Here is a 13,315-nt window from a genome sequence, read left to right as displayed (position 1 = left end):
AGGTGGCAGAGGTTCAATTGAATTCTTTAATTAAAAGGTAACATTTTTTTTTTTTTTTTTTTTTTTTTTTTTTTGCACTGTTAAATGCTGCAGACGTGCTGCAGCAGCTTACCTGCAGTCCAGGTACTTGTTCTGATGGTAGAGCGTAAAGCTGGTCACCTCACCCTGCAGATCGCCAAATTTTGGCTTTGTTGTGACGTTTGCACAGAAAAGGAAGCCACATAATACATCCCTGAGGTGAGAGAAATAAGTGCTTTAGTTATAAACTGCAGGCTGTAGTTTTGGGGGGATCCAGCTCAGAACTCTGCAGCTTGTTTTACTCACGGCTTGTTGCACTGCAGCCAGCCTTTCCCTTCAGCCCCCCGACCGCAGTTCCCCTTCTCTGTCCCTTCAGCGTTCAGCTTCTCATAACAGAACCTGTCTGCTGAATCTGATCAAGGATTAAAAAATGGAGCGGTCAATGTAAACCACATGTTTATGTCACAGGATGAGGTAATTGTTTTTGTCTGTTTGTATACACACTATAGCCCCAGAGTCCTTTGCACTGTCCATCACGAGTCCTGCAGCGTCCACCATAGCAGCGTCCCTATGAAGGTGAGACAGTGCAGGTAAAGCATAAAGCCCCAGCAGTCGAGTTGGAAGATATAATAATCCAGATCTTACCTGGCTGTTGTCACACATGTAACCATCCAGCTTGTGGACGTTATGAGGGCACTGCCAAAGAACAAAACCCCGTAAATAAACGTTCACGCAACATGCGTCAGTTTCATCCAGCGCTCTCCACAGGAAGTTTCACCTGGCTGGAGTCTCCTGTGCAGGTTTCGGGAATATCACAGTCGTTCACGGCCTCTCGACACGCAACACCTCTCAGCTCATACTGGGAGGAGGCAGAGTGAGACAGACTTAAAGTTGTTGAAAACCTCATATAGGTGTCATACTGGCGGTTTAAAGTTTAAAGGTTGACGTAAAAGGAGGAAATCTATTTATATAGCATCAAATGGATGAAATAATATAAAGACAGGATTATTTGCTCATTCAAATTTCACTATGCTTAGGTTTAGCAACAATCTTCACCTGATTTTGTGTATGTGACTGATTAAATTTCCACCAATGCTTGGGTAAAAATTAAACTGGAAGCCACAAGAGTTTTATTTTTTTCTTTTCTCACATCTACCACTAGGTGGCATAGTAGAGTTTCTTTTGATAAAGAATTAACCCTTTCTTCAGCATTGTGGAAGGAAAAGCGATAAGTGGCATGGATTTCTACCTGTATTTCAACTTAAGCGCATAATTGTGGATTGGAGAGAGATGAAAATGAATATTTATTTGTTTGAAATGTATGTGGTACGTGCCTACCAGGTCATGCATAAACAGATGTGGATTCATGTGTTACACTCAACATGCGTAAAACAAGGCTTGGAAAAAGAAGCATTTCCAAAAATGTGTACTTCGTTTTGCATCAAGCAGCCTTAGAGTGTTCTATTGTTGCAGAAAAGCTTAATATTAGCTTAATTTGACCAACAAGCAAGGATTAAGTTAAAGTCCAAGTAGAGTTGAACAAATTCAACATGATCATCAGGTTTTTGTAGCAAATTTATCAGAAAAATGTGGCAAAAGGCAAACATATGCAGGTGAAACTATTTCTTGTTTTTGCTTGTGCCTAATGTATAAATTAATGATACTCATCTTCATAATTTATAGATCTGCAACTTTGATTCTTGTTCAACTTACTTTACAGCCACTGCAGCAGAGTCCATTGCTGCACATGGCATCATGGGTAAGAGTACACTTTTTACAACAGGCTCCTCCGCTGCGGGCACACTCCTACAGCCACAGACAGGAGAAAAAAATAAATAAAAATCTGTTCCACTAAACTCTACATCATCTCAGGTCGAAATATAAAGCTTAATGTGAAGGAAAGTTGGCTACTCACCACCTGGGATCCACAGTCACACTCTTCTCCTGGCTCCACAAAGCCGTTTCCACACTCTGGAGGGTCCAACAGCTAAAAAAATAATAAAAAAATATACATTTATAAGATAATACTGTGTAGAAATATAGAGATAAATGGGGAAAGGTGTACAAACGAATAAAATCTATAAGATGAACCTATTCAGAGACGGACATCACACTCCTCATCATCCTCACCTTATTCGGCTTGTTGAAGAGGCAGCTCCCACCGCCCTGGAGCAAGAACTGGATGTACTCGTCAACACTACAGCGAGAAAACTTTCTGGGCAGATAAAATCTGTGATCACACACACAAGCACACGCAGACGCATGAAGACCAAGACATACACTAAAACACAAACAGTGCAATGCTTTTTGGCCAGTCAGGAATGCCAGATCAACCGTGGGTGTGTGTGTGTGTGTGTGTGTGCCATCACTTTGCAATCTGACACAAATGTTCCCATCTGCAGTAAGATATATCTCAAATAATTCACATCTTTATTGTCCCATCTGTCCGGCGGAGCCCAGTCCAATTCACTCATGTAGTAAATACTTTTAGTTCACATTTTGTAACAATCTACACAGCAATCTGGCGTCTCCTGTTAAGGGAAAAATCTATGTAGGCTTCAAATAAGAAACTTTAAATCTCATGAAGGCGTTAACTTGTTTAAGCAAATAGGGTAGAAACAGCCATTTTTTACCCGGTGTCTTCCATTATGCAGCCCACCCAGGCATCTGGGCATCTGCAGTCACCTGAAAAAGAAGAAGAAGGAAAAAAAAAAAAACACAACATAAAACACAAAGAATAACTTCTATTTTTAAACACCACAGAAAATGAAAGGAAATATTACAAAACAGAAACTTTTTAGAAACTGTCAAAAAAAAAAAAAGCCTGGCCTGCTATTTTGGGTTCCTGCACATTATTTGGGTCACAATTCCATCTGTTTTCAGAGTTCTCAGCAATTTGGATTCAGATGGAAGAATGGGAAAATAAAGTCACGCAAAAGAACCGATGTTTCAGTATGATCAGTTCTTCGCATTCCTGGATGTCCGCTATAATAGAAATAAGATTTGACCAATTTTATGTATGCATCTCCATAAATCCACAACATAAAGAAACTCATAAGTAATGATAAAATTGATATGTATGAAATTGTTTGTGGATATAAGTGCGAGTGCAACAGCTTGGGATGAAATAGTGACGAGTATGAACTGGAGATATGAAATGGTAAGGGGGTGAAATCATGTCGAACCTCTGTGTGGTAAGTTGTCTTACCTGCCGAGGCTCTTGCGTTGTTCCATCTCATCCCGATGTTCTGGCCAAGACTCTGACACAGAGTGATGGCCATCGCCCCGACACTCCCATACTGAAAGTTAGAAACAGACTTACTAAAATGTAATAATTATTTGAAACAAAATAGCAAAGAAATAGAAAAACTGACCATGACGCGTTGTTCCACAGGTAACAACCATCACAGTTTGAACAATTTTAAAGGATTCAAAACAAATACGACTACAGTGTTATAATCGGCGTTTTCTAAATTATGAGCTTAATGCCAAATGTACCTCGTTAATTCCTCCTCCTTTCGTTGGAGAACACACCCCTCCTGTGTAGGCCGTCCCACTGCGGCTACTGTGAAATGTACGCCCTCTGGAAAGCACAGAAAACGCATTGTTTAAAATCAAACCTCCACTGGGATCTAGAGTCGAGATTCTTGTCCTCGTACGAGAAAAGATGGACAACGTCGCTCTGCTCCCTGACGCTGTCCTTCCTGTACTTCATGAAGTTCTGCAGCGTGAGTAGCGGGTCCTCCACGACCGGCATCAGGTTTTCCGAGGTCCAGGTCTCCATGGCCACCAAGACAATCCTGGTGTTCAGCTGCTCCTGAAAGATCTGACGACAGAGATCGACTTTTGTTACCGCCACTGCGGAGACGTGGACCTTTCCCAAATGAGAACATGCATCCCGACAGGTGGTGTTTGTGGCGTTAGGGTGTAGGAGGATTTACGGTTCCTCACCGTGTCTGCTGTGTTGACTACAGCTTTGGCAAAGTTTTTGGTTTGGCTGCTCGAGCGACGCAGCTGCACAAACTGAGGAGAGAGAAAAGGTCCACAGATGGCTTAGGAAATGGATCTCTCATGCACTCCAGCACACAATGGTACGGATCTTTACTGACAAAAAAAGTAAATCCAAGTTCATTTCCATAAATACAAGCAGTCTTGATTTACTGTTTTTTTTCTTCTATTTTCACAATCCTAGTCCCTTTTAGGACTTTTTTAAATTACAAATGGATTGGCATGCATTACATTCATCAAACAAACAACAGCAAACTGCTTGATTTGGGTACAGCTGCACTAATGACCAAACACCCTTAAATATGCTTTCTCCTGCTATTAGTGGAGAAAGACAACAAACGGGGGGGAAAAAAAACAAAACAAAATGCGACAGCTGATGCGGAGTGCTAGAATTACATCCTGAACTCACCAGATCGTAGTCGTTTACCACCATGAGCTCAATGTATTTGGTCTCAGTCTGAACAGAGGGCCTGCGGACGAACCTCTTGGATCTTCTCAGCCCCGCGGTCACTTGCCGGTCCTCCGTTTGCTCTGGTCTACCGTCGTCTTCAACACTTTCACTGCTGTCCTGCTCACTGTCCTCTGTACACTCTGAAAGCACATATTCAGAGCTGCAGGTACGAAAATTTATCATTGGGGGCGACATGGACACACTTTTCCCCCTTTGGGTTTTTGTTCCTTTTGTGTTTGTATCTTATATGAATTATTGCTCGAATGGTGTTGCCGTACAAGCACATTTATTTGTGTTGAGTAACTCGGTTAATTCTTACGTTCTATTTCTTTTACATTTGAATTTATTTTCTTAGATTATTGTCAGGCTTTTTGCTTTTAGTTTGTAAAATCCTTCGCATTTTTGTTCAGTTAATTGTGAAGAACATGAGAAATGATGTAGAGATTATTTTCTTTGTACGCTCAAACATTGTGAAATAAGCAAAGTGAGTGTTGTCCTACTGGCAAAGAGGATTTGTGTAAAAAAATAATAATAAATTGGATTAATGTGTTCAACTTAAAGGTTTGAGTCTTTTTACACATCTTTACCAGAGCTGCCAATATTTCTGTATCTAAACCACATTTATTCAGTCTTGATATGCTTTAAGTGGGAGTCTGAAAGGTCTGATTTAAGACTGCTCACCTGGGCAGTGCTGGGAAAGTCTGATATCGGGCATCCTGCGAATTAAGTGAGCTCCTTCCTAAAGTAGAAAACAGACACAACAGTGGTTACCTTAGGAGTCGTTGTCCCTCTATACTTGTTCAGAGTTAAATGTCTTAAGAAAAAATACATTTCTCTGAAAAATGTCAGGTATTCAACCAAACTCCACCAAACAGGAAGGTCTGCTCCATATCAAGTTAAATGCCTCTTCTATTTACATCATCAAGATTTTTTAAATTTTACCTAAATTGTTGGTAAAACCCACAATTCATTACATATTTTAGCATAGGCTCTCTAACAAAATGGTTTCCAAAGCTCACCCTTGCTAACCAGCAAGGATGAGGTATTAGGAGCTAACTAAAAACAAAACAAAACAAAAAAAAAATCAAATAATAAAATAACTTGGAAAAAATAAAATGGTGCTATAAATGCTAAAGCAGGTTAAAAAAAAAATCTGACCAACAGATAAAAACAATACGTTGCTATATTGATGCATTCAATTTCGTTTTAGTAAAACAACTCTCTTCCAATGTTATTTTGTGGGGAAACTGAGAACTTTTGGACGTTTTCGTAATTGAACCCTTTTCAGCTTTCCACGCTGTGCATTTAAGTGAAAGTTTACCTTCCGGCTCGCATTGTGAATAGGCTCAATTCCATAAGAGTAGAAACCGTCAGAGAACATCCCACTGCAAAGCAACAGAAAGATAAATTAGTGGATGCAGGACAGAAAATAAAAACATAAGCAAGAAAAGAAAGGTAAGCAGGATTTGGAAAAAGGAAATAATGGTTTGGTTTCTCACCAGAGGCCGTGACAAGTGGAGACAGCTGCCCAGGACTCTGGTAAACCTCTTAGTCTTCCTTGGTAGTAGCAGTGCTCTCCTCCCTGCAAGGAAAACAAAACAAAAAAATACTTCATAGAAGACCCCAGGCTTTATATAGCTGCTTTTCTACTTCATTAGATGCCACCACTCTTCCTCTTCCCTCACCATCAGTTACAGCATAGTTGGTGACCTACTTGAGTTTACTCCACTCTCCTGTTCTTCATTCACAATAAGGCTGGAGGTGGCGGTAGGGCACGCTCAAGGATCTCTCCAATAAATCAACACTCATGTTGCCAGCACTGTTTTGATTTGAGAATCAAGTGTGGACTAAGCAGGCTAAAATTCAAGGACACTACTATCTGCGCGCGCTTCCTTGCAAGGCTGCAGCCGCAGGGGGGACGTGCCACTAGTTACGGGAGAGAAATGTGGCTTCACCTGAGTCAAACCGAGCTCAGCGGGACGGGTCCCGGGCCGAAACGACGGCACAGATCGGCGTGCCCTGAAAGCAGCACGCCTGGCATGTCCAGCCGCGGCAGCGCAGACACGTGAGGCCTACATCCAGCTGAGTGACAATCTGGTCAGACTGCAGGTCTCCACTGCCAGCCTCCCTCTCCCTCCCGCCTGCCTACAAACACACGTACATGGCCATAATGCCAAAGCACATCATGCCTTTGTTTTAACTGGCATTTCACTCCTTATTCCTTTCTCCTTTCTCCTCCTCCTCCTCCTCTTGCTATAGCTCTGCTCATCCCTCCCTCCTGGTCTTCTTTCATTCTCTTGGCTGCCAAGAACTTAATGATGCTGCTGAGCTAACCGGTTGCTGTGGAAACAAGCCCGTGATTGGTCAGGGGGACTGAAGGAGAGTTTGGAGCGACTGTGGGTGGGGACATGTAGTGCTGGCTGGGTAGATGGGTAGGTGGGCGCTTGAGGGGCAGTAAGTGTTACATTTGTAGAAAAAAAAAAGTATAAAAATCACAACCATCCCACATGGTGATCAGACTACTTATAATGCTTAAGTTTATCCCAGTGCCAATGTTATGGTAAAGTTTGTTATTCAGTCACACGCTGCTATCTTGGCGAGTCTGTGTGGGTTTGTGACACTACTTTTTTTTTTTTTTTTTTCCTTTAGCATTTTAGAAAGGCCTCGGCCAACTGCCAGGTAATCTCTCATATGTGCACACCAGTAACACTCCTGATCAGTGTCTGCACGGCAGCCTACTTTAGAGCAGAAAGCACATAATGCACTTTCTATAAATAGACAAACCACCAGGATGAGATCAAACCGCCAAACCATGAATCTAAAAACTGGCCTTAAAAGAGGAATGCAAACAAAAAGCATCTCTGCTTCTAAATTTAAGATAAATACACAAATATGCATCTATTTCACCCCTGACCCCCACAGCAACAAGCAATGAGACTGGAAAATTCAACTTGAGCATGTTAGTGTGAACAAATATTCATGTTAATCAAATTAATAAATCATCTTTTAAAAAAAAAAACAAAAAAAAAACACACAGCCTGGCCGGATGTGAAACACTGGTTTGAACTTAAATCTAATAACTGGTTGTGACGCCGTTGGTAGCAACAGTTTTATTAGCAACTGTTTATGGTGGTGACACTTTTATCAGTGTCACCTGAGTACACTGTACTTTTAATTTAACTAATCTGGGCATGATTATTATTATTATTATTTTTTTTACACACACACAATATTAATCCTGGGTTTTATTCTACTTTTCTAAAAAGTCATTTAAAATTTTGTGTCTTATGTTTTCTTTTTTCTTCTTACAGCTTTCAGCCTAATGACATTTTCGATGATTTTAGTGATGTGTGAGCCTGGATGACACGCCCACATTTCTCCACTGCATGACAATAAAAGATTTCAGATTCTCCTTTATATACAACTCCACTTTGAAACTGGACACTAATTTGTGTTGGACCGCCACTTAAAATCGCAATAAAAACAAAAGTTAATCGTTTTAAAATGTGAAAGGATCAGCATGTTAAATGATCTGCTCTGGACAAGTTGTGTTTCTTCAAACTCTGATATCCAGGAAGAACGACTATGAAGAACAGTCTAAAACGCTGCACTGCAAACTCTGGTCACCTCTTCAAACCACTAAATAAAACAAGTCCCCCATCAACATTGGCATCAGCAAATATTGCCCCCTAGTGCAGATGTAAAAAAAACAAAAAAAGAGAGAGAGAGAGAAACTCTTACCACAGACTGAAGTGGTTTGCCATTGTAGTTAAAGTGCCTCTCCACATAATCTGAAGACAGCAGGTGACTGAAAGAAGAGGAGAGATAACCATCAATATCTGTGCCAAGATCAGAGGAAATGTATTCTGGGATATCTCACACCAAAGGTTCTCCCCTCAGATGTATTCCACATAGAATTACCAGACCTATTAACATGCTTTGCTATTAAAACGTGTGTGTGCCTGTGAGAGTGCAGCGTCGGTATTCCCCATCTTGTCGTGTAGCATAATAGAGGCGCTAAGTGCATTTGCGTATGAGCGGGGAAAATGCTAATGAGATCAGCTGCAGAAGATTAGGTGTGCTCATTGATACGAGCAAGGATGGGAAAACACACACAGACACACACACACACACACACGCACACACACGCACACACACACACACACAGATCTGATGGTACTAACTGGTTTAGTTCCAGGTCAAGAGTGAAGGTGCGTCCGAAGGCTTCGACTTGAAAGCAGCTCAGAGCCAGGTGGACGGGCTGCAGACGGAATAAAATGTAACTCACATTAACTGCTGCAGTGAAACAGTTATTACATTTACCACTTAGCTGGAGCTAAGCTGATTCCCCATAAACTCATGAATAATTCAGCAAGGATCGATACACCTTGAAAACATCCCAACTGATTTATTAAGTTGACCGATAAAGGCCCTTTTGATTGACAGAGCTGTGCCTGTTCGATGTGTGACAGAGCATTGTGAGAGGAATGATAGAGGGGGACTTGACAGTCACAGAAGGGAAGTAGGTGGACGAGGACAGAACTAGACGTGGATTGTCTATAATCAGTCAAGCTGTGCCGATGTCCCCAATGGACAGCTGCCAGCATGGTGGAGGTGAGGAGACAGTAGGGCCGGAAAAAGACGGGGAGAGATCTACTACACACTAGGCAGCTCCGACTGTGCCAGCCTGGCTTTGATTTGTGTCTGGAGGAACAGGGTCCCAGTGAATCATTGGGCTTTTCAATAAAATGCATCACTGTCCACAAATTATTCCCTCCAGCGAGCACAGACAACATATTTCTCACCACTGTCTTGGACAGGCTGAAGTAACTGCACACGCTCTGTCATTGCTACAGTACAGAATGTGAATGTGTGGCAGTGCTTTAGCTGTCTAACAGGACAGTTTCATCACTCAGGCCCTTTTTGGAAGCCGTCCCAGAGCTTTTATTGATGAAACACAAACTTTACAAGCAGATAAAGTTGTAGATGTTTAAAAAGTGTGTTTTCCTGCCAGATCGCTGCAGCGTCACATCATTCGTGGTTTTAAAACGAATGATCACTCTCGAGTAATTATTTTGTCAGCACTGGATTGTGTCAAAACGCTCGCACGCTGGCAACCATCTCATCTACTCTCAGATGTTTGCACAGCCGAGTTAAAATGCTTCCTTTGTTTTCAAAAAATGAAAACGTGATACACTTGAAAGCTTTTCCACTTTTAATGTGACACATATCCTGTACATTTCAGCTGAAAATAAAGATAATAGGGGTATACATGTAGATTTTAAAAAGTCTGTTGTGACTCAATTTTAGCATTAAGTGTATTTGCCAACTGAACCCTGCAGAAGGTCTCAAAATCTCTAAGAGAGTGATGACACGACTCAACAGTTTTGCATCAAATTTAGTTCTCGGCTCTGGTTTGGCGTTTGCAGAACTTTCAATTTCAGCTCAGAAAGTCATGTTTATGTGGAATTGGGCTAGTTGATGCTCAGCGATACTAAAAAAAAAATAAAATTCTTCATCTTCATCTCTTGTTTCTAGAAGACAGCAATTGACCGGAGTCAATTGAAGAGTTTAAGACAACTGCAACTTGACAAACAAAGCGAAATGAGGACTTAAGTTAAAAAATGTTTAGGCCGCTCTGAAGGTTGAAAATGATTAGTTTCATGTTTCAACTTGGATCTTCTGGTAAAAGTGCTATAATTGAATAAATAAATAATGAAAAAAAATTGATGGGGGGAAAAAAATTTTTTTGCAATTTTGAACTTCTGAATTAGTTTGTGTGACTTTCCTTTCACCTCCCTATAAAGTTGGCTTCCCTGTCACTCATTGCCTTTTGCACTATAAGAGTAGTAAATTTAGCTTAAAAGAAGATTTCATGCAATTTATTGGCTTCCTTATCCAGATAACCTATGTTGAATTTGGCGTTTAGAGAATTACTGATTCTGTGCGATGAATTACATCCGAGTTAATTTACCATCGTTGGTTTGTCCGCATGCAATTGGATTTCCACTGAGAGATCACTTTTTTTTAATAAAAACTGTGATTTTATCATTTTTTGCAAAGTTCCATTTGAATTAATAAAAAAAATAAAGTAAAATCAAACAATTTTACCAAGGGAAGGAAATAAATGTAGGTTTACTAAATATGTTCCATCAATAAATATTAATATTATTCAATATATAAACTCGGTCTTACACAGATGCAGCTCAGTCAAGCAGAAAATCATTGATAAGTTCATTTAAGTTTTAATTTTTTTTTTTGCAAAATGGAAATTCACTGAAAGAAGTTCATGCAAACCCAAATATTCTCCTATTGAACATAATCAGACTTTTAAAGTAAATTTAAAAGTATGTCAAAGTACTGTTCAGTATATGAAGTCAACATAGTTAAAAGGTTTTCTTTTCCATGAATTAAGGCATCAATGCAGAATGGCACGCAGGAAATCAGCCTGTAGCCTCTTTCTCCAAACATTTTCGTCATAAACTTCCAAGAGCGAGCCGCCTCTGAACTCCCTCTGCTCATTCAGAAATCCCAAGTGGCGACGGTGATATCCCACACAGCTGTGTTTACCAAGCTAATAGATCCTGCAGTGTGGGATGACAGAAGGTGCTGTGTGGCATTGATGTCTGCACTATGAGAAGTTTCCCCCATCGGCTGCATTTAAAAAAAACAAAACAAAACAATACTGGCGATTCTGTTGTTGGTCGAGAAAACGTTTGACTTTAAATAATAAATTGCATTTTCTCACTCTTCACAATGAAAACTTTTTCTGAGTCTTGTTTATGTTTTGCCAAAAAAAAAAAGATTGAAATATGTTGCTGTGTCTATTAAATCAATATACTGCTTTTAACTTTTGGAACCGACTTACTGAAATAAATCACCTTATCAGTTATATTCTGATTCACTGAGATGCACCTGTGTTTGGCCACCGGAACAACTTTACTCAATCTTAGCATTGATTTTATGTCTCACTGAATTGTTTTCTGTTTTGGAGAGAATGCGATAACCAAACTACTGCATCGTCGTTCGGTTTATTTTCTGGATGCCCGTCTAGCAAGTGGAAAGTGTCGGTAAATGGAGTGATCAATTCATCTATTTTGAGCAAAACGTGACGTTGCAGAGGAGGAGAAATGGGTTTAGATCATCATCAAGCCCAGCTGTTTCTAAATTTACCTGCTCCTTATTTAAAGCGTCTTCAATATTTCAAAAAAAGAAAAGGGCAGCATGTGGTGACAACGTAGGAATTCGGCTTTTTAAACCTTTGTGACTGGCATCTCTTTTGTGCGCTACATGTTGTTAATTGTGCGGCAGCACTGTCGTGTGATGCTGACATTCTTGGTAATTCTTCGTCAAACAGAGAGACTCGGAGAGATGACTCAAATAAATGACAGGGAGTGTTCGAACCATCCTGCACCATGCAGCACTTCTCGCACAGACATGTTTCATATTTAATGGGACATACTTGAACACACCACTGAATAATAAAAAAGCCTGGGAGGGGCTCAGTATGGTAACGAACATGACGTCCGAATATCTGATGAAGGGTCATGTGGTGATGACAGCAGAAATGTCAAAATGTTGGAAAAAAAATATATAGGCTATACATATTTTAAATTTACAATTCTGCCCACAAAGCAGGCTGTTTTGGATAGTTTACACAATCCAGAACAGAAGTCAGCATTTAAATGAGTCACAACCATTTTACTGATATCAATGCACATTGATAAATCATGATTTTTTAAAGGAAACTGAATATTTACTAACAGGAAATGCATAAAAAAAACATACCTTTATGCACTTAAAAGAGCATGTACTCGGTTCATGTGTTTATCAAAAAAAACAAAAAAACAAAACAGCAGGTTTTCTGAGTTTTAGCAAATTCCATGAATTAGAAAGAAAAGTTTGATTTGTCAGTATTTCATCTGCCGATTGCTGAGTAATGATAAAAATCCCATCTCTTGGACATCTTTAAATGACCCCCATAAATATCAGTGTGTCTTCATCCTGCCTAATAGTTTTTGCATTACATGTCATGTAGCAACAGGGTAAAAACTGGAGAAGAAAGTGAAAAATCCAGTACATTCAGGGATGGTTTTGTCTTTAATGAGATCCAGTTGTCATTCTTGGGTTTCCCTGGTTGCCAGATTAATCCTGCCGGACTGAGAACTCGCCGAGCAAATAAAGGTGTTGGGGGGACAGACATGTGGGTCTGAGAGGTGACTTACCGAGCTGTCCCCACTGCTGTTCTTCACCCTGGTATCCAAGAAGTCATGAGCCATTTCCTCCTCCGACTTGATCTGCTGCACCAGTCGCTTTGGATAGGTGATCTCAGTTTCCCCATTATCCAGCTGCCCTGAGGGGGCAAACCAGTCCCACAGTCCTCCGTCTGCACCTGGACAGGAACATCAGATTCCAACAGAATGCCTTGATAGTTTTAATGAGCATATAGTATAAATAATAAAAATGTATGTGGAAGATCACTTGGTGACCTAATTTAGCACCCTGTAGTTGATAGTGTTTGATCAGTTGCTATTTTAAGACCTTTATTGGATATGGTGTGTTATGATGGAAATTAATGGAGTTATGTCAGAGTCTGACTCTCATAAAGGCATATAATGGGTCCTTTTATAAGTAAATATTGGTTCGAAGGTAATTTGTTAAACATTGTGGGTTTACGTGTTAAGGAGACGTTTATTGTAGTAGGTGGAAAGCCCTGCGGTGGAAACATGTTGATGCAGCAGATCTACAGGGTGATGATCAGTGAGCTATTCTGGCACCGAGATCCTGCATCAATAAAATCCCGGGCAAGAAAAGTGCTGCTCAAGGGGGGGGGGGGGG

At 40.4% G+C, this 13,315-nt stretch overlaps 1 protein-coding gene across 4 annotated transcripts in view; it reads right to left on the bottom strand.

The window, feature by feature from the left end:
- LOC106950766 (disintegrin and metalloproteinase domain-containing protein 11-like) overlaps nucleotides 1–13,315 on the bottom strand; it is a 28,148-nt gene that overhangs the window by 10,722 nt on the left and 4,111 nt on the right. The window contains exons 2-21 of one of the 4 annotated variants that reach the window (XM_015037828.1): nucleotides 12,703–12,869; nucleotides 8,662–8,738; nucleotides 8,219–8,285; nucleotides 5,977–6,059; nucleotides 5,796–5,862; nucleotides 5,159–5,216; nucleotides 4,436–4,617; nucleotides 3,970–4,041; nucleotides 3,678–3,844; nucleotides 3,517–3,601; nucleotides 3,227–3,317; nucleotides 2,652–2,703; nucleotides 2,149–2,248; nucleotides 1,934–2,005; nucleotides 1,732–1,824; nucleotides 797–877; nucleotides 664–714; nucleotides 523–586; nucleotides 325–430; nucleotides 113–232 (exon numbers count right to left, since the gene is read on the bottom strand). In XM_015037828.1, the coding sequence (XP_014893314.1) occupies nucleotides 113–232; nucleotides 325–430; nucleotides 523–586; nucleotides 664–714; nucleotides 797–877; nucleotides 1,732–1,824; nucleotides 1,934–2,005; nucleotides 2,149–2,248; nucleotides 2,652–2,703; nucleotides 3,227–3,317; nucleotides 3,517–3,601; nucleotides 3,678–3,844; nucleotides 3,970–4,041; nucleotides 4,436–4,617; nucleotides 5,159–5,216; nucleotides 5,796–5,862; nucleotides 5,977–6,059; nucleotides 8,219–8,285; nucleotides 8,662–8,738; nucleotides 12,703–12,869 (1,855 nt within the window). Of the gene's footprint in view, nucleotides 1–112; nucleotides 233–324; nucleotides 431–522; nucleotides 587–663; nucleotides 715–796; nucleotides 878–1,731; nucleotides 1,825–1,933; nucleotides 2,006–2,148; nucleotides 2,249–2,651; nucleotides 2,704–3,226; nucleotides 3,318–3,516; nucleotides 3,602–3,677; nucleotides 3,845–3,969; nucleotides 4,042–4,435; nucleotides 4,618–5,158; nucleotides 5,219–5,795; nucleotides 5,863–5,976; nucleotides 6,060–8,218; nucleotides 8,286–8,357; nucleotides 8,467–8,661; nucleotides 8,739–12,702; nucleotides 12,870–13,315 lie in introns of those variants that run through there. The other 3 variants (XM_015037829.1, XM_015037830.1, XM_015037831.1) reach the window with 3 other exon arrangements.

Source organism: Poecilia latipinna, unplaced genomic scaffold, assembly GCF_001443285.1.
Source record: "Poecilia latipinna isolate Pla-1442-1.1 unplaced genomic scaffold, P_latipinna-1.0 Scaffold420, whole genome shotgun sequence".
Lineage (NCBI taxonomy): Eukaryota > Metazoa > Chordata > Actinopteri > Cyprinodontiformes > Poeciliidae > Poecilia > Poecilia latipinna.
The sequence above is the reverse complement of the archived record's forward strand: the minus strand, read 5'-3'. Positions and strand labels throughout refer to the sequence as shown.